The following is a 25895-nucleotide window of genomic DNA, read 5'->3' on the forward strand; positions in this document are numbered from 1 at the left end:
ACATGATTAGCAAGGGGGAACTCTGCACAAACACAGTGAGTCCCAGGAAATACGTAATTAATAAGGAGGGCAACCACAGCTTAATTCCCATTGCATCATCAATTTATCCACAGCAGTAGAAATGGTTGAGAGACTGGACTAGATCTAACTTGAGTTCTGCCATTAAATACTTCCCAGAATGCTGATGAGCTGGTTAACTTCCCTGGGTCTAAGTGTGGCGTCTTTCCTGAGCTGGTTAACGTCCCTGGGTCTCAGTGTGGCGTCTTTCCTGAGCTGGTTAACGTCCCTGGGTCTCAGAGCGGTGTCTTTCAACTGAACTAGAACCACAAGATCCTTAAGGATCCTCCCACACCTGTATTCAGTGGCACTTCAGCCAAATTTCCGTTTCTTCTGCTCTCCATTCGAGTCTCTCTATATCCTAAGATTTACCTGGCATCCAAATTCCCCACTATCTGTTTACCCAGTTTGCCCAAATATGGCCCTAAGTCACACGCATGCATGCACGCATGCAAACATGCACACACTTTCTTCAGGGGTCTCTCTTCCTCTTAAATGTGGTCCTTCTCTTCCCAAATCCTCCCTGGGGAACTAGCAGCTCCCAGCCCAGCATTTAAGGAGTTTAGACACCTCTATTCTGTTGTAACTCAAATCTTTTTAAAATTATTTTTATTAATTTATTGATTTTTGTTTTTCATGACAGGGTTTCTCTGTGTAGCCCTAGCTATCCTGGAACTCACTCTCTAGACCAGGCTGGCCTAGAACTTACAGAGATCCACCTGTCTCTGCTTCCCAAGTTCTGGGATTGGATTAAAGGGGTGCACCGCCACCACCCAGCTGAACAAACTTTTTTTAAAAAATCAACATATATTTCTATCCATTAGGCAAGTGAGGTGCCAGGACAACTATATCCCCACACTGAGGAGAACGAGAGGTGGAAAGAGAATCCCAATTCACTGAAGAGACACTTCTACAGGACAGTGGCAAGTGGGAAAACCTGAGAGTGAGTAGCAGATCTGTGGGAACACGGCTAGGAGTTCCGCACCCCTAAGACTTATTACTATCCTCAGATTTCAGCCAGACTCTCACAGTGAAGGTCAGAGAAAACCCCTGGAGGCTTCGGGCAGGGGCAGGGAGTGCCTCCTAGCTTCATTTCTGTTGTTTTGATAAAATAACTTGACAAAAGCAAGTTGGGGGAGAAAAGGTTTACTTGCATTTACATTTTGTTTTGAGACTCACTAACCTGGAGCTAGCTGTGGAGGCCAGGCTGGCTACCCAGTGAATTCTAAAACAGCAAGCCTTGCTGACAGACATGGGCTTTTGATTGGTTCTGAGAATCAAACCAGGTCCTTAGCTTGTATGTGAGCACTGCCAACCGAGCCATCTAACTGGCCTCCACTATTTCTTATATGCTGTCTACTGTTTCCAGTAGAGACTTTACCATACTGTTTAATGTGGTCTTAAACTCCAGCTCTAGTAATCCCACCATCCCTCCCATGTCTAATTTGACTTGAACATTTTCCAGTCACTTCCTGTTTTTTCATTTTGAAGGCTTTACATCCTCGTTGTGGTCCAGACATGGTGATGTGGTAGTAAGATGTGGGGCAGAGGAAGTGTTCTCTGAGCTTCCATCCACATCTCAGTGCTTTGTGAGCCTGTGTCTCTGGTCCAGAAGTGTCAGAAATGCTTCTCATTTCCCCACCTGCTTAGCTGAAGCAAGATTAGAAAAAAAGAGGTGGGTAAATTACGAGCTGACAAGAACCTAGCAGGTTAGTCTCTAGGAGTTCTTTCCCAAGGAAAGGCCCCATTCAGTGCACAGTGCTCACATGTGTTTCAGAAAGGTCACGTTTTATGATGGCTAGTCTTCATTCTAGAAATGCCTGGGAAGACAGTCTCAAAGATGGATGCCTCTGGGGTGAGGATATTGTGTTAATTTAGTGAACTGATGTGGGGAGGTCCAACCCACTGTGGGCAGCACCATTCCCTAAGCAGTGGGTTCTGAATATGTAAGAGTAAAGAAGTTGAGCTGAGTAGAAGTAAACAAACAAGTGAGCATATATTAATTCATTTCTGTCTGCTCCTGACAGTTTGTTAAAGGCAGGGAGCCTAGCAACATATCTAATGACATAATAATAATACATACATACAAACATTATATATATAATGGATATCATAACATATAAGCTAATAGATAATTTTTTTCTTTTGATTTTCGAGACAGGGTTTCTCTGAAGTTTTTGGTGCCTGTCCTGGAACTAGCTCTTGTAGACCAGGCTGGCCTTGAACTCACAGAGATCCGCCTGCCTCTGCCTCCTGAGTGCTGGGATTAAAGGTGTGCACCACCACCGCCTGGTTTAATAGATAAATTTGAAATGGCAGCAGGGGAGAGGAAATGAAATACGCTATTCTTTAAGGACCTATGCTCCATGTTGCAGGGATATTTGCAAATTTACTTGGATTTGTTCTAACTCTGAAGTTCAAACCAACTTGTAAGAACACCCAAATCACATCTAAAGTACTAAAAAAGAACACAACTGTATAAAAAGTTACAGCAAAACCCCAAAAGGTGGGATCTGTGGTTAAGAGGACTTGGGACACTTGCAGAGGACCACAGAGTTCAGTTCCCAGCATCCACATTGGTCAGCTCACAAATGCTTGTAACACTAGATCCAGGGAACCCAATAATGCCCTCCTCTCACCTCCTTGGGTACCTGCAAACACACATATATGGCATACACAGACACATATACATACACATAATAAAATGATAAAAAAATTAAAATAAAACTCCAAAAAGAAGAAGAGAAGAAAAAAACAGAAACAAACAGAAACAGAAGCAAAGCAACACATCTGTGGTCTCCAAGGCTTGACACTTTCCAGAGATTCCACATGGCTGGAATCATGTTGTGCCAGACTCTAGGATTCTACTCATTCGAGACCTGGGAAGACAAATACACATGCTGACATTGTCACTGGTTATCAGACTGGGAGCAAGGCTGTGGGTACTGCTGTTTTGTGTGTGTGTGAGGTAGTTGACAGGAAAAAGGTATAAGGAAATCTCTGAGGATAATGAGAATATTTTATTATCTTTGTTGTGGTGATGATGTTGTCAAAACTTACTGAGATTCACATTTTACATGAATAAATTTATGTAATTTTCAACTTTAACAAAATTTATGTGAGAAAAAGAAATGAAACAATACCAAGTACAACAAAAAGAAACGTAACAAAGGTGACTTTGTCAGCTGTCACTTCCAATGTCCATAATCTAAGCAGAAGTAAGGACTCGGCTCCGCAGCACTCAGGAGCTGACTTGTACTTGCCTGCAGAAGAGTGGGCCAGCCGACATTTCAGCACGGAGCAGGAGTCCCCAGCAAAGGGACTAGTGATTAGCCTAGGAGCTAATAGGCTGGCGGCTGCCAGGAACAGGAGGGTCAGTTTCTTTTATTATACTTTCTGAAAGTTTTTGTTTGAGACTGGGTCTCACTGGGTAGACATGGATAGCCTGGAACCTGCTATGCAGAACAGACTGACCTAGAACTCACAGAGATCCCCCTGCCTCTGCCTCTCCAGTGCTGGGATTAAAGGTGTGTGCCATCACACCAGTCTAGGACAGATAATTCTTAGCTCAGTGATATGGTAATGATCATAATTTGGTAATGTTCATTAAACCCATAAAATAGGTAGTCAGGAGTGAGGCCTGTTAAATTCCACAGACACGGGGAGAGGATGCTTTGTCAGAGTAGGTCATAGACTGCTGGGACGTGCAATGCTATAATGGAGGAAGCGATCACTTAAAGGATTAAATGGGAATCTGTATGTCTTGCTCAATTTTGTTATGAACCTAAAACTGCTTGTTTTATGTCATAAGCTAATCTTATGTCATAAACTTATTAACACAAACTAGTGTTACCTGAAAGGAAGGAGAAAACATCTTCATAAAATCAGGCTGGGACAGGTCTGTAGAGCATTTTCTTAATTAGTGATTGATGGGGGAAAGCCCAGGCAATTTTGGGAGTTCATCCCTGGTCTGGTGGTTCTGGCTTCTATAGGAAAGAAGGCTGAGCAAGCAAACAAGCCAATAAGCTGAATCCCTCTGTGGCCTCTGCATCAGCTCCTGCCTCAAGGACAGTGAGACACATCTGCTCCTAGTAGCACCAATCTACTTCAAAGAAGATAATGAACATTGAAAACCTCCATATGGAGTTTGCCTTCTTTGTAGCAAAAGTTAGCCATTTGGTAAGAAACTGCTCTTCAGGGAACCCTGATTGCTCTTTGGGCTGACGAGGGAGGGGGACTTGATGGGGAAGGGGGAGGGAAATGGGAGGGGTGGCAGGAGGAGGCAGAAATCTTTAATAAATAAATAAATAAATAAAAATTAAAAAAAAAGAAACTGCCCTTGCCTCAACAGCTGACAGTATGCTGTCCAAGCTGGACAAACAGAACACATAAGAAGGCAACTGCCAAATTTTACCAAGACAAGGTAGGACAATCCTTCAAAATTCCTGCTTAAAAGAAAAATCTGTCAGATATTCTAGACTTGTAAGACTTGTAAGATGGATGCCCCAATGTTAGAGGAACCTTAGGTGGTTGTCCAGGGCAGCCAATGTCTCTGTCACTTCTATAGTTTTGGAAGTTGCTTGCTCTGCACTTCCTGTTTACTCAGGTAATATTATATCCTTCTTGGGTCTCTGATGGGGTTGAAGACTAGATAGTTATATCATTTTCTTTGTTACCAAATTCAAAAAAGGAAACTTACAAAAGAGATATAAAGTTTATAAGGTTGGGAAACATGAAAGCTTAAGTTGTTTACCTAAGAAGATGTCTAAAAATATTATTAGGATGGTAATACAAATTGTGATAAAAATGGTTTAGGTATAAAACTTTAAATTCATCAGGATAGGATAGATAACAGAGTATTTTATCCAAATATACCAAATACAAATGGACTGGACATTGCAAATATAATTCTTACCTGATAATTGTTCTTATTGTATATTGTTTTACTACATTAAGAGTTAAAGCCTTCTCTTTTTATTTAGACAAAATATTGTGAGATATTTGTACACTGTATAAAAATGTATTGCTGTGATTGGTGTAATAAAAAGTCATACAGCCAACAGCTAGGAAGGAGAGTATAGGAGGGACTTCTTTGCAGGAGAGAACCTGGGAAGAAGAAAGGCAGAGTCTCCAGTAAGACCTGGAGGAAGCAGGATGGTCAGTACGGGGAGGAAGCAAGAAGCCTTGTAAAAGGACAGAAATTTTAAATTATGGGTTAATTTACATTATAAGAACTAGTTAAGAACAAGCCTAAGCTAGTGCTGGGCTTTTATAATTAATAATAAGTCTCCATGTCTTTATTTATGGACTGGCAGTCCTGAAAAAAAGTACAGCTGCACAGGGAAGCACAAACATAAGCCCAGTGGGACCGACACAGACAGCAGGCCCATAGGCAAGTCCCACCTACAGGAAAGAATTGGAGAAGGGGCCCAGAAACTCTTAAGACAGGGGACTCCCTGGGTTCTCAAAGCTTCTGCACACTGGAGTCCCAAGCTTCTCCTGGAACAAGGCCCCAAGTCCCAGACAATTGGAACAGACAAAAAAAACAGACTTTATCCTTCACACCACAACCAACTTTTCCGAGCAGCAGCAGCAGAAGATGAACTGGGCCCGACAACAGTGACTCTATTTTAAGAGACTGTGTTGTTCCAGAGAACAGCTGAGAAGCATTTTAAATGCGGCCACAGCTAAATACAGGACCCAAGAGGCCACACCTTGATAACAATACTTTGCTGTCCTCCTACAAGCTGACATACAACATGAAGCCTTGCTCTGTAGCCCAGGCTAGCTTTGAACTCATAATCCTCCCGTATCAGCCAATCAAGTAAGTATGTATCACCACACTCAGCCAATAATTTTTGCTATAAATTAGTTTCTCCCAGGATTTAACCTTACATTTCTATTTATTTATTTATTTATTATGTATACAATACTCTGCAGGCCAGAAGAGGGCACCAGACCTCATTACAGATGGTTGTGAGCCACCATGTGGTTGCCGGGAATTGAACTCAGGACCTTTGGAAGAGCAGGCAATGATCTTAACCACTGAGCCATCTCTCCAGCCCTAACCTTACATTTCTTAACTTGTATTTCTATACTCCTGAGCATACGTTAGAATTAAGAATTCATTATGGGTATCTACTGATGCTGTTTTGTCCCCCTCCCCTTATCTTTTAATTTGTGTGTGTATGCATACACATGCATGTGAGCACTCACCTATATGTGCACATCAGAGGCCATGACCTAAGCATGTCTTCTTCAATCACCTCTCTATCTGACCTTCTCGGACAGGGTCTCTTACTGAACCTATAGTTGTCATTTTTGCCTAGGTCAGCTGGCCAGTGAGCCCCAAGTCCTGAGCGCTGGGGATGAAGATAAATGCTGGTGATCCAAATTCAGATTCTCATGTACCTGACCCACTGAACCAGTGATGCAAACCATTTTGCCTTTTGAAAATTATTAGAAGTCTTCCAAGTTGGCATATCAGTAGTGAAAAAACATTTAACAAACACAGTTAGAAATTGCACGGCCTACTAAATGCCCTCTGTCTCCCTCCCATCCTTCCTGGGAGTTGCATTTGTCCACACCTTCCCTCAGGTCCCAGGAACTTGTTCCTTTAACTCTGGTTCTCTACCCCTAGCACTTCTGCTGGCCATCTCTGAGCCTGATCCACTCGAATCCCTTTTTCCTGCTGTTCATTTGGGAACATTGCAATACTGTCATCCCATGGCTCCCTAGCACAATCCAGAGAATTCTTACAGCATTCTCAATATTGGCATACCTCTTTCTCATGTGACACACAACACAGCTTCCCTTGTATTCTTGAATTTTCTGAAAGTTCTAGATCTTATTCTTTTACCCAATGCTGTGGGTCATTTTGGGCTATAAGGCAAAGGAGGATGCAGATTGGTGTTTATATTGTGTCCTCCAACAATTGACCAAGAAGCCCACAAAAGCCCATATACAGGCATATGTCATCCACTCAGAAGCACAGTGTTCCCTTTATCTCCAGGCTCAGTATTTATATTTATGGGGGTGGTTAAAGAATTAACATTCAGCCTACAGAGTCCATCTAATGTTGCTTGTATGTGTTTATGACTGACTGGTATCGTGTGTGTGTGTGTGTGTTAAAAATAATTAAAGAAAAAGAGGTCATGAATTTGACAAGGAGTTGGAAAAAGGACACAGAGGTGCTGGAGCTGGGACAGAGAGAAAAAGAAAGTATGTAAATGTAGTACTCATGCATAAAATTCTAAAAAAATTTAAAATATATGTGAATAAAAATGAATTGATATCCGTTAGTTCCTTCAGAGAAAACACTGCATCATATCTTTCTTAATAATAACAAACAAGCATGACAATCTGAACAATAACATCCACAGCAGAAATCTCTGATACTGGAAAAGTACGCTCAGTGAGTTCACAAGGTTTCAATTAGGGTGTGTTTCAGGGGTCAATATATGTTTACAAGCTCTTTACAAGTTTACATGGCTTTGGATTACATGGTTGATTTCCAGAAAGAGGCGACAAACCTAGTTTTCAGAGAAAGAACTAGAACATGGTCAAAGGGAGGCGAATGTGGAACGGAATGCCCCACACCCACATCATTTAAATAGAAAAGGCTAGCAGAGGCCAGCAGCTTCTTTATCATGTTCTGCACTTGATGTCCCAAAGGCATGGGACCCAGCAGATAGAAGCTCCTGAAGGATGATGAGAAAACTCAATGACAGCTGGGTCTGCCTGTGACACCGATCTGGGGAAGGCTGGCAGCACTGCCACCATCACCCTCAGCCCAACACTGGCCCTGCTGCAGGCGGCTGCAGGCATTTGCCTGTTTTACTCTCTGGCTCATGCCCAGCACTCCGAAGTGTTTCAGGCCTGAAATGGGTTCAGGAAACACCTGTCGATTAATGAGCACTCGCCATGCAGAAGGCAGCATTTTAAGTGCTTTACCTATATTCATTCATTTAATCCTTACAGCTCAAGGAATTACCCCTGTTTTATGACGAGAAAATTGAGGCACTGACAAGTTCATGGGGGTTACTGGTCCAGCTTTTCCCTGACTTAAGATTTAACCCGAGGAGCACTGAAGTGTGGGCTGGGCCCCATGGGCTCCCACTGAGCTCACTAAAGGGATCAAGCCACAGCCAAAAATTCAACAGTGTACAAAGTCCAAGTTCTTGAGAAGCCTCCCTTTCTCAGCCCAGTCCTATGTGCTCTGGGCTAAATGATGAGGGCACTTATGATCTGGCCCAGCAGAGGACACTGGCTGCCGTAAGTCTCTGGAGCAATGACGGAAGACCCTTTTGAGAAGGTGCCTGTCAAGAGGCTTCAAGACTCAGAAACTGGGGGTCTAGGAAGCATAATGTTCTCTTTTACTCTTGAGAAACTGTCGTGCTCATTCCAATGCAATCAGGAGTCAGGCCTCACTAGGGAATATAAAAGCAGATGGAAGGCTGCACAGTCATGGCATCCAGGAGATGATGGGAGGAAGATCACGAGTTTGTGGCCAGCTTGGGCTACACGGTAAGACCCTATCTCAAATATTCACAAAGACAAAGGGAGGGAGGGAGGGAGGGAGGGAGGGAGGGAGGGAGGGAGGGAGGGACGGAGGGAGGGAGGAAGGAGAGAGAAAAAATATATGTGCTAATAATATACTTGTCACCGCATGCTGTGGTGGTACATGCATAGAATCTCAGCTCTTTTGGGAAGCTGCAACAGATTGCAATAGTCTTGTTCAAGGCATAGTGTCTATATGCCTATCTGTTTGTCTCTCTGTTCATCAGTCCGTCCATCCGTCCGTCCGTCCGTCTGTCTGTCCGTCCGTCCATCTATCCATCCGTCTATCTGTCCATCCATCCATCCATCCATCCATCCATCCATCCATCCATCCATCCATCCATCCATCCATCCATCTGTCCCTCCATCCATCCGTCCAGTCAGCCAGCCAGCCAGCCAGCTCTGTCATTCCGCTGTGATCAGCAAACATGAGAGAAGGCTGACTCCACTAGGAAATACTGGGCACACCTGGGCAGTCATCTCACTCTTGAGCTTTGCAGCAGGCCAGTCTGAGGTGTTTTCTGCATGCTGCAGTGAGGTGCAGTTGAGTATTACTCCTCCCTGGTTCCTCTCTCCATTCCTATTGCTTGTCCTCAGGAAGTAGCCCATAGGCGTTAGGGAAAACATCTCAGGGTGGACTTCACAGTAACGTTCTTCTCAACTTGAGCCACTGACAACCTGGACTTTGTCTGGTCCTTGTACCTGACACAGCCCAAGCTGACTGTCTCTATGACTTTGGAGAAAGAACCCTTAAAGAGGTGACTGGGTCTAAATGAGCTACTACAGTGGGCCCTATGCCAATCTGTGTACTTACAAGAAAGAATTCGGACAGAGTGGGACATGAGCTCAAGGGACAGTATGTGAAGGGGCAGGGAGAAGGTGGCCTTCAGCAAGCAAGAAGAAGCCTCAGAGAATCTAATGCTGCCCGTTCATCCTGGACTTGGGCTCCAGATTGTGAGGAACACCTTTCTAGTTTTAAGCCACCCAGCCTGTGCTACGCTGCAATGGCAGGCCTCACCTACTAACCCAGACAGGAACAGACAGACAGCACACTGAGCCACCTCCCCATTTGAGACCACTGACTGTGAAGAGCACGAAGCCCTTAGCCTGCACCACTCTGGACTGTGTACAGTGGCTTCCCTAAACTAGGCATTAAAAAAATTATTTCTGATGATTATCATATTCAAAAGGTGCTAAACAAAGAACCAAAGCATCTCATAAATAAAACTTCATACTTTTAAATCACAGGCTTCAAATTCTTCCAATCCTTTATGTCATGTACTCGGCTTCTCAGGCTGGCTTGCTTCTCTGCAGGACGGAATGATAGCTACCTCATTCAGAAGTGGCCAGTGCAGTAGCTGACAGAAACCACCATTCTACCCTTCCTTAACTGGAAGTATATTCCAGACATGTCTCATGACCACAGGTGATGTGGGATTTCCCTCTGTATGCTGTGATTACCATTGATGAGTGCAGAGCTGCTTTGAGCCTGTGGCAGGGCAGGGCGGGGTGGAGCAGAGCTAGGTGGGGAGGCCTGAACTGAATGCTGGGAGTGAGAGGGGCAGAGTCAGAGAGAAGCCATGGAGCTGCCAGAGATAGATGCTGTGAACTTTACCCAGTAAGCCACGGTCACATGGCAATACACAGATTAATGGAGATGGGTTAAGTTAATATGTAAGAGTTAGCCAATAAGAAGCTAGAGCTAATGGGCCAAGCAGTGATTTAATTAATATGGTTTCTGTGTGGTTATTTTAGGTCTAAGTTATCCAGGTGGCCAGGAAACAACAAGCGACTTCTTGCGATACACAGGAGGGTAGGGCTCAAAAGCAGACATTGCATAGCCTTTGCTTTGAACACAGACCCTGACACACTGTCCTGTCTTCTCTGCTAAAGACAATGTAATCATCAACAGTATGCTGCTTGCATTCTAGAAAAAGCAAAGAGCCTCTACTGAGGCCCCTCCATTCAAGACCTCACCTAGGCTAAAGGCATCATAAACAGAAGGTAAATTTTCTACTGAATATTTTTAGAAAGACAAGTTTAGTTCCTTGCCAAAGATGCTAAGTTGAAATCATCTAATGTCTATGTACCCCTAGAGCTGCTTCTAAATAACAAAGTTTTGACTCTTGTTCCTCAGGCAGGAATTGTGCAGAGGTGGGAGGGAAACCCTGCTCTTTCTGTCCTCTTGCAAGATCGAGTTGTTCCTGAAAGTGGGGAGGACCGCTGGGCTATCTTATGACTCAGACTTGTTATGAAGGCATCAGGACAAAGCATGTAAGCCCTGGTCCTTGCACCATCAGTGACATCCTGGACACTGAGGACAACTTAGTAGTCACATGAACTCTTCACAACAACTTTCTCAGAATAAACACCTTGGGGAAAGTTGGGAGAAAACAGTAAGAGAGGCTTTGTGATCACTCTTAGGAAATACCCCTGGGTAACGACCTCCTGTCCTGTGGGAAACAAGAAGGTGCAGAGAGGGAAAGAGGGAAGCCTGAGTCATGTTTCTTGACATGTGACAGACAGGTCCTGAAATAGAACGCCATAGGTTTCCAGTCCCAGGGGTATCACCTTCAAATATGTCAACGGTCTTAGGGTGGATCAGTTTTCGCAACTGCTGAGACCCTGCTGTGAGGCGAGGTCCTAAGCAAAACACAAGCCCTGACTGGGAGTCTTTGAGGAGGCAGGAGCCATGAGGAGTTCAAAGGCAAGGCCGGCCAATGGCCTGCACCTTCAAGAGCCACTGGGGTGAAAGGTTACTAAAGCAGGAGCCACTGACCAATAAAATTATGTTTGGTCAACTCTCTCAACAAAGAGACTAGAGACTGCATTCTTGCCTGCTCAGTTTTCGGAGTCATCCTGCCTCCAAATCCCACTGTTCTCAGGCCAGATAGGGAGCTTCTTCAGGGCCCAGCAGCTGAGCAGCCGCCTCTCCCAGCTCCCTTCATAAAAGAGCTGAAAGGTGCGCTGGAAACCTTTAATCAAGGTCTGTCATCAAAAATAAACAAATAAGAGTACAACTTGGGTCAGCCAGCTATAAAGGAATCCGCCTGGGGTGAGATTTCCCATGTTTGCTATGCTAAAACCAGGAGAAAGAAAGCATGTGTTTGTTTGACTAGAGAAGGTAAATATAAAACAAGCCTTTCTCCAAGCAGGCCCACTTGAAAGGTCTGCCCCTGTTAATTAAAACACCACATACACACGCCATGCCAAGGGACTCTGAGGGCACAACTGAAAGCTTGCTCACCCCCAAAGCTACCACACTGGCATGGGGCCCTCTTCTGTTTTCCTTAGGGAGCAGCTGCAGACAGTGGCAGGGAGATACTCTTAGGCAGGTTCGTTCTCCTGGTATGGACATGAATTCAGCAGGCAGGTTGCCCCCATTGCTCCTTCCACTACAGCACACATAATTTAAAAAAAAACAAAAAACAAACCAGACTCCTGTGATGCAATGCTCATAGCAGTCTACACCAGTCTACCTGAGCAGAGGCCCCAGATTCTCTATGAACTGCTGCTGGTTGTTAGAGAGCCAACCTCTAATCTCTTTCTCATGAAATTTGGGACACATAAAGCCCTAAGTCCTTGCCCCAGAGCAGGATTCTGAGCAGAGTGTTGGGTTGGCTCCTCTCTTTTTACCCCAGTGAGTGGGGGTGACTGGCCCATTACAAAAGGGCCTTAAGAGACTGCCCATGGTACATTATAGACCTGCTGTGGGGTAACGCTCTTGTATACTGTAAAGATTGTCACTTGTATTAGTTTAATAAAACGCTGATTGGCCAGTAGCCAGGCAGGAAGTATAGGTGGAACGACTAGACTAAGAAAATTCTGGGGAGATAAAAGACAGAGTCAGTCACCAGCCAGATGCAGAGGAAGCAAGATGAGAATGCCTTACTGAGAAAAGATACCAAACCACATGGCAAAACATAGATAAGAATTGTGGGTTAATTTAAGTTAAAAGAGTTAGTTAACAATAAGCCTGAGCTAATAGGCCAAATAGTTTATAATTAATATAAGCCTTTGTGTGTTTCTTTGGGACTAAATGGCTGCAGGACCAGGTGGGACAGAAACTTCCATCTATATAGAGGGACCTCTCAAGAGATCCTTGTGTCCAAACTATGGCCCAGAATGGTCTTCACAGTGGGAATTCTGAGCCCCCCTGCACCTAAACCCTAAAAATCACGTCAGCAGCTGAATGGTTAAGAAAGCTATGTTCTTCTCTGCTCTTAAGATTCCAAGACTATAATGTGGCCACATCATATGCAGTTTGCCTAGAGCTTACTAGAGAAGTAGATCCAGGGAAATATCAGTGTCTGACTGGTCAGTATCAGCTGAAGAGCACAGCAGAGTGTACAGTCAGCTGACTGTCTACAGGCTGCACCACAGTCTCCCAAGTTTCACCACCTCTGGGGTTTCTTGTTCCCTTCTCAGAATGTCACACAGTGACATTCAACTCTTGCCTGTGGCTCAAAGTCACAAGCAAAGCTCAAGAACCTTTCTAAAACACAAGTGATATCTGGGCAAGCAACTCAAGGCCAGATCCTAGTAGGCTGAAATTTAAATTCACCTCAATATAAATGTGGACTTCAAACATTTAAAAAGAAAATGCTATTCCTTCTAGGAAAAAGCATTGGTATGTGAAAGATAACCAGCAAAGCACGTTGTCACTACTAACATCCCTACTGCCACAGACAGTAAACACAGTTAATGACACTGGGGAACTGAACCTGTGGACTGCGGCACTAGGCACACTCCCACAAAACAGTATGCCATCCTGAACGTACATGTTTAAATCTAACAAGTTAGCCCTTAAGTGTTCATATTAAAGAGCCCTACATGGTCAGGAATGCTCTGCAGAGAGAGCAACACTACCACTCCTGGACTCCTTCAGTATTAGCAGACTTTCAGGGACAACAGTGAAATAAATGCATGTAATCATCATCTTATGCTCCAAAGACCCACAACCCAGCATAATAAGATGAATCACAGCATTATAAAATTACAAATTATATCAGTCCCAAATAAGTATGCAATTTCAAGTTCTCTTAGTTCCTGCAATTCTGAGAGAGACAATTCATACCCATACTTAATCTTAGCGTTTGTAACTATAGACAAAAATTCTTTACTTCAATTGCTATCAAAGATAGTAGTGTGTTAAGCATCACTGGACCATGTTGTGTATTTTGAGTCAGTTTAGCTCTTACTGAAGACTTGAAAATAAACCAAATATCACTCCAACCATCTACAAACTAACCTCTTGCAAGATCTTTTTCTAAGTAGTTACATAATGAATTCACAAAATCCACAGTGACATTTCCTATAAGGAGTTCTCAGAAATTTAACAAATCTCACCTTCTGTGACACCAGCCCAAAGACAATTATTATGCAAGCTGCAAATTAATATTTAATACCTTTATTGGGGAGGCCATTTCCTGAAGTCAGCCCCAATGTTGTGGATTCATTATGAGGGATTAACTGTGGTTAGTTTCAGTCAGTTTTCCTTGCTGATGCCCAAGGAGGAAACAGTGGCTACTTGGTCCTCCCTGAACTCCCAAAAGAAAGGGCTCAACCACATATTTACAACCCATGTTTACATTTATTCCGTACAGTCATCTATAATACAAGAGGGTGCTGGAGAGATGATACAGTGGCCAGCAGCACTTCATACACTTGCAGAGGACCCCAGTTTGTTCCTAGGACCCACATGGCAGGTCACAACCTTCCATAACTTTGTTTATAGGGGATTCAATACCGCCCCTGACCTCCACAGGCACCAGGCATTCACGTGGTACATAGACAGACATGCAGGCAAATTATCTATACACATAAAAAAAAATAAGTTGACCCTAAAAAATTGAAAATATGGTATAAGATATTACACCTACTTCATTATCTTAAATCACAAGCTATCAATTTGTCAGTTGGAAGTAGAGAGAAAGTAACTGTACCATTTTGGAGTCTGAGACTCTGGTTTAATTGCACTTTAGATTTTGTCCATAGTTACTCTCTCTTTAGAAGCTGTATGAAAAATAACAGGGCCAGCATTTTGACTTTGGCTCAACCCTACATTACAGCTACATGCCAGTCTGACTACCACACCACAAATACTCCTTGTTTTCTGTCTCAACCTCAAACTAAATGACTCTCTTAACTGAACATGTTTGAAAACTACTAAAAAGGGGAAAAATAATGTGTTTGTAACAGAAAGGGATACAGAGCGGTTAAAAATATATGTCTATTGGACTTTGCTTATCACCGCTAACTCTTTTCTAGAGCCCTGTCAGAAGAGCAAAGGGACAGAGGACTCCCACCCTCCAGCTGGTAAGGCTGGGAAGCAGAGAGGCGGGGGTGGGGGGATGATAGGCTCAAAATGCCTGGAAAAGCATTCTGGGCAGGAGATGCCAAAGATTTTGGAGCTCTCATCAAGCCACTGGCCTCAATCCAGGTAATGGCTTTTCCTTCCCTTCAGTTGCTGGCCACAAGAGTTTTCCAGCAAAGAAAGAAAGGGAAAGTGGGAAGGGTGAAGAAGGGGCAGCTCCCAGCCTATTCTCCATGCAGGGGAGGGACAGAAGGCTCAGGCATTGATGGACCTGGGTCCCCACAAAGAACTCTGGGAAGATGGCTAAGGATGGGGTCTAAAGGGCGGGAAGCATTCTCAGCAACGTCCCTTTAACTCCAATAACAGCAATGTTGCGGGCACACAGACAGCAGGCTACAACTGGCCAGACATTGCCTTTAGGAAAGAAACAGCCACCAATCTGGCTACCCCAGATCCCTGGGCTTGCCTACCTCCCAGCAGGACAGCAAGCTTCCTGGGGAAGAGCATTTGTCAGCATGGGTTTAAAGATGGAAGCTCCTTTCTACGCCAGCTTCATCCTGGCTATCTCCCTACCAGTGGCCAATAGTGAGGTCAGACCCACAAAAGTTAATGGCCTAGCTAACCTTGCTTCACCCCCAATCACCACTGCACAACCCAGTCCCTTCTGCCTGGTAGCTTTCTTCAATTTTAATATCAAAAATTTCGCACGCCTGCTTGAGCTCGGGGACTCAGCAGAAAGGCCATATAGCTGTCAGCAGACTGATAAGAATGTCCAAATGACTCCATTGGGCCTCTTTATAGAGAGGAGCCAAAGCAGCCCGTAAAGCGAGAGGGCAGGGGCCACGGAGACCAGCCGCTCGCACAGCTTCACCATGGCACTAAAATGAGCCTCAGATTTATGGGAGTGTTTTAGCCCCTGGCCCGAAGCGTCTGGGGGCTGAGACTCGTCTCTGCTCTCCAGTGGGATTTCAAATATGAGATAGCGCTGCCCTGGCGAGAAAGGGGTGGAGGACGGAAGGCTGAGGGAACAGAGAGAAAAGGGGAAAAGCAGAAAGTAGAGAAAAATCAGGCCGAAATCCCATTCTCTCCAGCAGGATGTGACAACTGCTGCTTCTGAAGGCATGTGACCGTCCTCAGGTCCCCAGGAAAAGTCCCTGCGTGTAGTCACACCCACCCAACCCAGGTCTTCACTGCTGCCCACTATCTAGATGCTAATTTGCATTTTAATTCTCCTCTGATATTTACTTTGGTTTTTTTAATTTTTAGCATCCTCCTCTCAAAAATGAATAAAAATCATGACTTGGCAGGGAAGCAATGAGATGGAGGAAAAGCACAGTAAAAACTGACTTCACTGGAGAGGGGAGAAAGTCATAATACTGGATCAAAACAAAAAGGCCAGCTAGGGAATCAGTGATGTTTAGCTCCCTGGGAGCCTTGTTGATCCTGAGAAAAGAACAGAGGCGAACTTCTCTCCATGCCCGACCCACAGGACTCCATTCTGTTTCAAGTTTCCAAGCCCAGAAGCAAATGCATAGTACATCCGCTGCTAACACACTGTGGGTCCTGAAGACCACGCTCTTACCAGAAGGCCCTTTCCCAAATTCAAATGCAAACCCCAGGAGTTCCTGAATGACCACCAGCATGGAGCTGGGACCAGAGCCCACATATGTTAAATACATGATCTCATTTGGTGGGTGAACCCTCTAGGATGCAGTCTTCCCTACTTCAGGTTAGGACTGGAAAGCCGGAGCCTGGAAAGTTAAGGGCAGGCCACGGTCAGAACCCACAGCAGATCGGACCTAAGGATCTGAATTCACTGCCACACAAAACCTTTCTGGATCAGGACTCAAGGCTAAAACACGTACATTTGCTTTCTATGACAAGTTAAGATAGGTTTTTCTGTTTTTGTTTTTAAGTTTTCAGTGCTAAGGATTGAACACAGGGCCTTGTGCATATTAGGTACGTTGTCAACCACTGAGATATAGTCCTAGCCCAACTCAAGAAGAAAGCCAATGTTTCAGGAAATAATTGCTTTCACTATATAACGCTCTGATAGTTTCCTATTTCTCTCTGTCTCTCTCAGTCTCTCTCTCTCTCTCTCTCTCTCTCTCTCTCTCTCTCTCTCTCTCTCTCAATTAGATGCCAGCTGTGACCCACTGAATTGACCTTAGCTCACTCCAGCCTGGAAAACACTGCCATATATCACAAAAAAACAAAAAGCAAAATACCAGACTAGGCGCCATGAGACCTGGGTTCCAGCATTCTAGCTCTCAGATGTGTCCGCAAGGTTATCAGGTCCCCAGGAATGCCTGGATAATTTCTAAGATTTGAATTTTACAAAATTTTAATTATTTAGCCTCTCCTTTTTCTTACACACCATCCCTCTGACCAAGTGTTACTCACCCCCTGCCTTCTAATTCACTCTGAAGCTCTTTGCTGCTGGTACTGAGAACCCTCCCAGCCTGGGATGCTTATCTTGCTGTCCCTTATCTACCAGATCTCCAGAGGAGGATAAAGACCTCACAGCTCAGCCCCTCTTCTCTAGCACAGGGCCCAGTGGTGAAGCTCACTCCTGAGGAGATGCTCCTGAGTGCACTCAGGAGCCTGTGACTCCTGTATCACTGCTGTTACTTGTGCCAGTAGCTGAAGGTACCCTGTGAAAGAAGAGGCCACACTCCTACACAATGCCTTCTTTTAGTCTCCTTTACTTGCTAAGGCAATGTTGGGAAGAAAGCCTGTGCTTAGAATAGATTTACCTGGAGGCTGGGGTGAGCGTGGGAGTGAGGGCAACGTCAAAGGCTCTTTGGGACTTTCTGGCCAGCCAGTGAAACCAGTGGTGAGCACTGAGCTCAATGAGGGACCCCATCTCAGAAAAGTTAGGAAAAGTTAGGAGGGGCAGTAAGAGTGAAGACACCAGAAATCAACTTCTGGCCTCCACATGTATGTGCAGACATGTGCACTTACAAACACAAAACACACTACACGCTTAAGTTTATACACCCACATAAATTCGTTTGATAGGTAAGTGAATTTCTGGAGAAAATCCAAAGCAATGAATGGGCGCTGGTATCACAGCAAGCCAGCCAAGCTGTGACACTACCTGGTTATGCTCGCAAATGGACAAGACATACCAAGGCTGCCAGAGAACACAGCTTTATGGTCTCTCCATCTGGACCTCGAGGATTTAAATCTCAGAAGCTATACCAAACAACTGCAAATCAGTCCGAAGTTAAAGACAGGAAAATTTATTTCCAGCCCCAGTGAACTATAAATCTGAGACAGTCCTATTAAAAGGCTTTTCTTGGCTTCCGATCAGATACTTGGTAAAAGTCTTTTTCCAACAAGGTTCCTAATACCAAAGTTTCAAAAAAAAGTTTAACATACACACAGAGCAATGTTCTTCCTTAAGATGCGGACTAAACCCGCCCTTATTTACCCGGCTTTAAACAACTGCACAGATTGGTCCCTCAGTGTGGGGTTATATACACGGGTAAATTCAAACACAGAGTACACAGTACTACTGAAAAAACATGCATTGACAATCGCTCCCACTGACCACAGGGCCTCCACGCACCAGAACTCACTACTCTTTCAAGGGGAAGATTCCAGCCCAGAAAGCATTCCCTCGGAGGGGAAATGACTCGGTAGCAGTTTTCTTCTCTGGTCATGCTGGGGTCTGAAATCGGGGCCCTGCGCATGCGTCGCAAGCGCTCTACCACTGAGATACACTGCCAGCACCACGCTTTTCAAGAGCAGACTGGAGAGTCTGGCTTGTCAGGACTGAAGGGAAATAGTTCTGTGTGTGAGCTAGTGAGTATGTGCACATGCATGTATGTGTGTGTGTGTGCAATTCCAGAGTATAATAAGTTTATTTTTATTACATGTGTACATGTGAGAGAGTATATGTGTGAGTGTTTGTAATTCCAAGAGTATAACCTACCAATTTATTTATTATATGTGTATGTATGAAGTTACAAGATTATAATTTACTTGTCTGTTCATTACGTGTGTGTGCAGCGTGTGCTGGTACATGTGGAACTGGCGCCCTCCGTGCACCACATGGGGCCGGGGATTGAACTGGGCTCGGCAGGCTTGCAGATGAGGCTCTTGTGCCTCTGCACTAGCTCAGGCCCTCACCTATGGAAACAAAGACTTCTCCACTTCCCAGCTGGCGGAGAGAAGTAAGAATCACACAGATTATAGCACTGACACTGGAAATGAGAAGTGGCACCCTTTCTTCCTAAAGCATTTCCAGGGGAACTGTCTCAAGCGCCCACTTTGGGGAGGAGGACGAGGCAAGGCGAGAAGTCAGCTTGAATGGCTGGAAATACAGCTTGACTTCCACAGACCAGGCCAATTGACACTGGGGTCTGAGCACATTTGTCCAGAACAATGTATGCCTCGCCTGCATTAGGCTGTGGAGCCTGGATGGCTCTGTTAACAGCCTATCTCCCTCCCGTGGAAAGAGTCTGCTTTGTAAACTTGGGTATGCTGGGGTCGGGGTGAGGGAGAAATAGACACAGACTATACCATATAATCATAGGGACAGAGCAGTTGGGCCAGCAGCACAAGGAATCCTCAACTAACACACAGGATCTGGGCAGTTGAGGAATCATAGAACACTTAAAAACAGAAGATTAAGGGGCTGGAGAGGTGGGTCAGCAGCTAATTTCCTGCACCCACAGGGTGGCACACAACTGTCTATAACTACAGTCCTAAGGGATCTGACACCCTCCTCTAGTCTCCATGGCACCAGGCACTCAGCTGGTGCACAGACATACATGCAAGCAAAACACTCTCATGCATTAAAAAAGAAAAATTAGAAAATCTAAACAAAAAAAAACCTTAAATAATCTAAACAAAAAAAAAAGCTTTGTAAGACATAGATGAACCCATATTTAAAAAATTATAAATGCTTAGCAGATTAAACTTTAACGTAAGGAGTTGAGGTGCCCGATAATTACAACTTTGGGGGACAGTATATAAACTGATATGAACTGAGAATGCGGAGCATAAAGAACAAAACAAAGGCTCTATACCCTGAAGAACTGTCCACAGACCCACTACAGGAAGCCTGCAAAACTGCCTGGGCTTCTGTCCACTACACTGAGCGTTCCAACCCATCTCAGAGATCCATTTGTGCCATTGTCCTCCCCTTCAAGGTTGTGGCATCTAAACAACTAACTATAGCTATGGAAACCAAATACTGGAATTCAATTCGTGGAGATTCTGCATAAACAAGGCAAAACAAAAGCGCCCTCGAGGGGCCTCTCCTACACATGAAGCTCCTGCCCCAGGGGCTCTCCTCTTCAGTCTGGATCCTTACTACAGTGCTAGTGAGAAGGGTGCTGTTTGCTAAGAGTAGTCTGCTCACATCTCTGAGGCTTCTCTCAGCACAGACATGTGGCGTATTTACTAGGCACCCACGAAATTATACTGAGACACAACAGAACAGAAACTCACAGCTGACCTTTTTTGAGTGCTGGTGACTAGAGGCAAGCCACTAAGGCCCCACCACCTCAAAGGCCCCAAATCAACTGATTACAAAAGGAAAGTTCAAAGGCAAAGCAGGCTCCTGACTTCCACCTCCTAGTGTGGCTGGGGTTAGAGGTCACTGCTAGGGGAGCCACTGACCAATAAAACAGTGTTTGGGAACTCTACTCAACAGATAAACTGGGGGTCCACTTACACCTTCCCCCTTCACACAAACATCTCTGACTAGCCAGTCCAGCATCTCCCCAGCCTTCTGAGACCCAAGCCTGCACACTTTGTCCTGTGAGTCAAGAGAGACTGGGGGTATAAAAGAGCCATTTGACAACAGAGGAAACACTGAGCTGCAAATTTTCTCCTGCCTTTTGACAAAACAAAGCTAGTCTCTCAGACCTACTCAGAAGGCCATCTCCCAGCCCACATGCCCTGTCGGTCACAGCCTGAATGCATCCTTTCCATCTCAGCTGAGTGTACTCTGGAACTCCAACACCATCTTTGGAAGCAGCTTTGAGGGTAAACACTGTACCCCAAGATGACTTTGCCCTAGGCAGAGTCAAAGAGCCTTATTGTGGCTCATAATCTCTCCTCTCTCCGTAAAAAAACAATTAGGACTTCAGTAAGTCAATGAGCTAGTTAATTAGCACGCAGGACAATAAAGGTACAACTGAGAACCAGTGTCACTGTTCCAGCTGTCACATCTACTAACTGAAGGGATTGCTTTTAACTTCCCTCCTAAAGCTGTGCAAGTCGCCACTAGACTTTCCAAGTGTGTGTGCTCACACTGCTCAGAAGGAAGGGCCTTTTCAGGACTATCTTCTGGAGACACTTTTCTCCTAACTACAAGCTTCCAATTAGGGTTCCAATCACGTCCTTAGGTATGGCTGTCTCCATGCCTCTCTCAGGACAACTGAACTATCACTTACAATCAGGATGATAACAAGTGTACCAAACACTCAGATCACGGCTAATTAATTGTTTTAATTACCCCCTTGTCACCTGTCGTGTGTGTGTGTGTGTGTGTGTGTGTGTGTGTGTGTGTGTATTGGGTGCTGTCCCATGCTGCTAGAGCAAATGTCTGAATTGTCACTTGAATAAAATGGTCTCTAGAGAGCCACAGCAAGGAACATGTGCCTCGAGAAGCAAGCAGCTCCTGGCATTTGGGATTTCCCCAGATTTAAATCCTTGGAAGGAATATTAGACACTTAACAGTGGATGGAGACCCCTGGTGGCAAAAACTGTTCCTGCAGTTTTAAATTCTAGCTCTGAATACCTCAGGATGCCCAGGCCCTGTGTCAGTTCCTGCCGACCCCTCACCTGAAGGTCTGAGGCCCCAGGACGGCGGAGACATATGCCTAGATTACAGAAAGACCCGAAGCTGAGCTCCCCAGGGAGGATTCGCCAAGGTATATGAGCAGTTTTAACACTCCACCCAAGGTCAAGCTCAATCCACAGACATAAACGGAAAACAAAGGACAGCACGAGCAGTTACAGAGCAAGGGCACACACGCTGGGTTCCCCAAAAGATGGCGGCACTGGGAAACATTATGACCTTAAAGAAGTGAGGCCAAGTGAGGGGTTCTCAGGTCAGTGGGGTGTGCCCTCAAAGGAAGCCGTGGAGCTCAACAGTCCCCCTCTAGCTCTCTCATGGCACTTATCCCAGCATTAACAGTGACAGCCCTCATCATAGACCAGACCAGTCAGCTGACAGACATCAGATGTGAGCATCTGAACTTTTCTTTTAAGCTCAATGCCTCTGATACTGCTTTATAGTGGCAGGACACTGACTAAAACTCTCCAAATGGAGAGAAGACAGCTAGCTTCTCAGTGGACTGCTGGCTCTCAGACAATGTGGGCCGATTGCTCCCGCCCAAGGAGAACGTGTGGCAATGTCAAGAGACATTAGAAGCTGTTACAAATTGTAGGAGGGGACGGTGCTATGGGTTTCTAGTCAGGGTTTAATTTTGTCAGCCTTTATATTCAAACTGGGAATTATTTCAAGCATGTGTAGTTGGGACTAGTCCAGTTCAGAAATGTGGGGTTGGGAGACAAAAGAGATCACTTGGGCAAACATCCACAGGAAAGGTAGGCAGGCTGATGTGTTACCTCAGGGAACTTTGGACAGTCAGGGAGCAGTCCCAGCTAAATGAGCACTGGGAAGCAGGGAGGAGTGAGAAGGGGAGCCTGGTATGATGGAGGTGTCCACCAGATGAGGAGGTTGGGGCCCTCGTGAGTATTCAGGGAGAGAAGAGCTCTTAAATGATGTGCTGGTTGGGATGGTAACATTCTTGTTAGAGATAAGACTTCCACAGAGTTGTTAAATGGCTGCCTGGAACACGAGAGGAGTAGTGAAGCCCTTCAGTGCACAGATGATGAAATGAAAGTCTACACAGCTCCATGCTTAGAAGAGTAACACAATTAGTGCAGACAGATCCAGGGCCCAGTGTCCAACTTCCAGCTCATAACCAACAAGCAGCGTGCTCTACGCGTCCTCCGTTCATTCCACCTCAGCTGTCCCAGTGACTCCTAGCCTGCCACTGACAACTAATTCCAAGTCAGGCAGTCTCAGGCCAGCAACTCCACCCGAGCCATCCTGTGGGCTGTCAGGAGACGCTCTGTTCCAAAGCAAGTGGTCTCTTTCTCTACGCATGGCTGGAGCGGCAGAGAGGAGACTGACTGGACAGAACATGTTCATCTTCAGCCCAGGCCCAGTTTCTCCCAACATTCCTAGAGTAGAATCTTATTTGCGGTGGAATCTTATTTAGTGTATGATTCTATAATTAATCTAGCAAACAAAGATACCATCAGGTATGGTGTGAGGGAAAATGCCTTCAGTCCCAGCACACTGGAGTCAGAGGAGGGTGGACCTTTCTAAAAAGTGGCATGAAGAACACAAACATCCAGATTCATCAAGGGGCACTCTTCCCATGCTTCAGGTCTGTGGTGAAAATACGGCAATCTCTAAACTGATCTCAGATTCACTAGCTCCGAGGAGGTCAGTGGTGAGGAGTGACAGGAAGCCAGGAACTCCCAGCTATGAGAAGCCAGCGGGGAGGCTGTCAGCATCAGCAAGCTGCTTTCCACCAGGATGGCAAAGCTCTGAAGACAGACTTTCTGCAGCCACAGGAGGCAGAGCCTAGCCTGAGGGTATACAGCTGGCATTTCACCCAAGCCTGAAGGCCTGTATTAAAGGCTCGTGACAGGCAGAAGGAGGAGACAGCAGGGCTTTTAGAAGGGGTGTGTTTGCACTCCGGTCACAGGGATGCATCCTTGAAGGAGACCATGGGGCTCCAGCCCTTCCTCTCCTCTCTTCACATGGTCCTCAAAGTGAACTGCTCTGCTCAGCTCTACTCCACCATACCCTGCTGTCTTCTACCAGTCACAGTCTGGAGTCTGCTCAACTGTGAGCCCAAAGCAGTCCTTTCCTCGTTGTAATATAACTACCTCCAATATTTGTCACAGCGATGAAAAATTACTGACACAAATATCCAAGTACAAAGAGCAGGACCACATACAGCCATTTTCCCTCTCTCCTCAACCCCTGGAGTGACAACAAGTGATGGGAAATTTTACCTGATGCCAACAGCACATGGTAAAGAGACTGGAAAACACATCCACAGTACATGGATGCTGTACTCCGTGCTGCAGGACCAGAAGGGGCTGAGCAGAGTAAAGGTAGGCAACAGCTGGGCAGGCTGAGGATGCACTTAGGAAGCAGGTAGTTCTGGGTCCCCTCATCCCGCAGCTGGGTGACTACATACTCGTATCCATATAGTCTGTTCTCAGGTAGTTCTGGGTCCCCTCATCCCGCAGCTGGGTGACTACATACTCGTATCCATATAGTCTGTTCTCAGGTAGTTCTGGGTCCCCTCATCCCGCAGCTGGGTGACTACATACTCGTATCCATATAGTCTGTTCTCTGTCCACTTGGCCAAAGGTGAGAATCACTCATCTCCCTCGCCCACTCCTCTGTGTGTGTATGTGTGTATATGTGTGTATGTGTATATGCATGTGTGAATGTGTATGCATTGTATGCAAGTGTGTGTGTGTGTGTGTGTGTGTGTGTGTGTGTGTGTGTGTGTGTAGGCCATAAGTCTACATCAGGTCTTTCCTTGATCCTCTTATAGCAGTTTGAAGGTAACTAGTCCCTATAAGCTTATAGGGAGTGGCACTATTAGAAGGTGTGACATTGTTGTAGTAGGGTGGCCTTGTTGGGGGAAGTATATCTCTGTGGGCTTTGAGGTCGCCTATGCTCAAGCTATGCCCAATGTTGACACAGACTCCTGCTGCCTGAAGATCAAGATGTAGGACTCTCAGCTCTTTCTCCAGCACCATGTCTGCCTGCATGCCACCGTGTCCCACCATGATGACAATGGACTAAATTTCTGAACTGTAAGAAACCCATTAAATGTTTTTCTTTATAAGAGTTGCTGTAATCATGGTATCTCGTCACAGCAAGAGAAACCCTAAGACACCTCCCTATTTTTATTTTTTGGAAACAAGGTTTCTCACTCTTAAGCCTGTCCCTAGAATGAGCTTCAGGGGTCAGCCAGTATCTACGCCACTAGCACCTCACAGTTAGAGGTCTTTGTCACCAAGCCTGACTTTTTACATGAGTCCTACAGATACAAACCTAGTTCCTCATGCTTTTGTGACAAATATTTTATTGACTGAGCCATCTCTCTAGCCTATGTGGATAATTCTGATAAAAATAAAAATCCATAAAAAGAAACAAAAGAGATGATCACAGCATTAGCTTCAGGACCATCTTTGAGATTTCCTTAACTTGCCTGACAATGAAGCCCCGTTAGGTTTCTTTAGGAGAGAGCAATGAGACTGAATGGGAACCCAGTGAAGTTCTCCAGGCTACCACAACCCAGACAGGGTGTCAAAAGGTCAAGCGAGGTCTCCGGAGGGAGGCAGGAAAAAGGCAAATAGAGGATAAGACCACTTGCCACAAAGGTTGTCTTCCTTAGCACACAACCAAACATGCTGCCCTGTTTCCCTGGCTGTCTTTGTTGCTGTTACCTGCTATCACTGGGTGTCCCCCACTCCCACCCCGCAGAGCCTGAAACCCTTCTCATTAACTCGCCTAGCCCTTGCTCTGGTCAGCAGCAGATACACTGAAGACACAGCCCCATGGTGTACTTGGCTGAAGAGCCATTGTGTCCAAGTCACTGCTCCAGCACCCCCAAACCCCCTCCCCAGCCAGGTGTCTCAGCATTGGCCTCTTACCTGTCTCTGCATCTCTTCAATCTGCCTTTGTGGGATGTTCTGCAGGATGCTGTACATGTCTGACATCTTTTCCTCTGGGACTACCACAGATGCCCTGGAAACAACAGCACCATTTACATGTGCACAGACCTTCCCAGAAAGCAGCACTATACCCTGTCCCGTTCCCTTCTCAGGAGCAGAAACAACCCCCCCAAACTCCTTCAGCTCTACGTCCTTCCCCATCTGTTCTGTCCTCCCAGGC

At 45.4% G+C, this 25895-nt stretch overlaps 1 protein-coding gene across 1 annotated transcript in view; it reads right to left on the reverse strand.

The window, feature by feature from the left end:
- Ext2 (exostosin glycosyltransferase 2) overlaps nt 1–25895 on the reverse strand; it is a 142732-nt gene that overhangs the window by 84971 nt on the left and 31866 nt on the right. Inside the window, exon 7 of the mRNA XM_075961491.1 lies at nt 25655–25748. Coding sequence (XP_075817606.1) covers nt 25655–25748 — 94 coding nt within the window. The remainder of the gene's footprint in view (nt 1–25654; nt 25749–25895) is intronic.

Source organism: Microtus pennsylvanicus, chromosome 2, assembly GCF_037038515.1.
Source record: "Microtus pennsylvanicus isolate mMicPen1 chromosome 2, mMicPen1.hap1, whole genome shotgun sequence".
Taxonomy (NCBI): Eukaryota; Metazoa; Chordata; class Mammalia; order Rodentia; family Cricetidae; genus Microtus; species Microtus pennsylvanicus.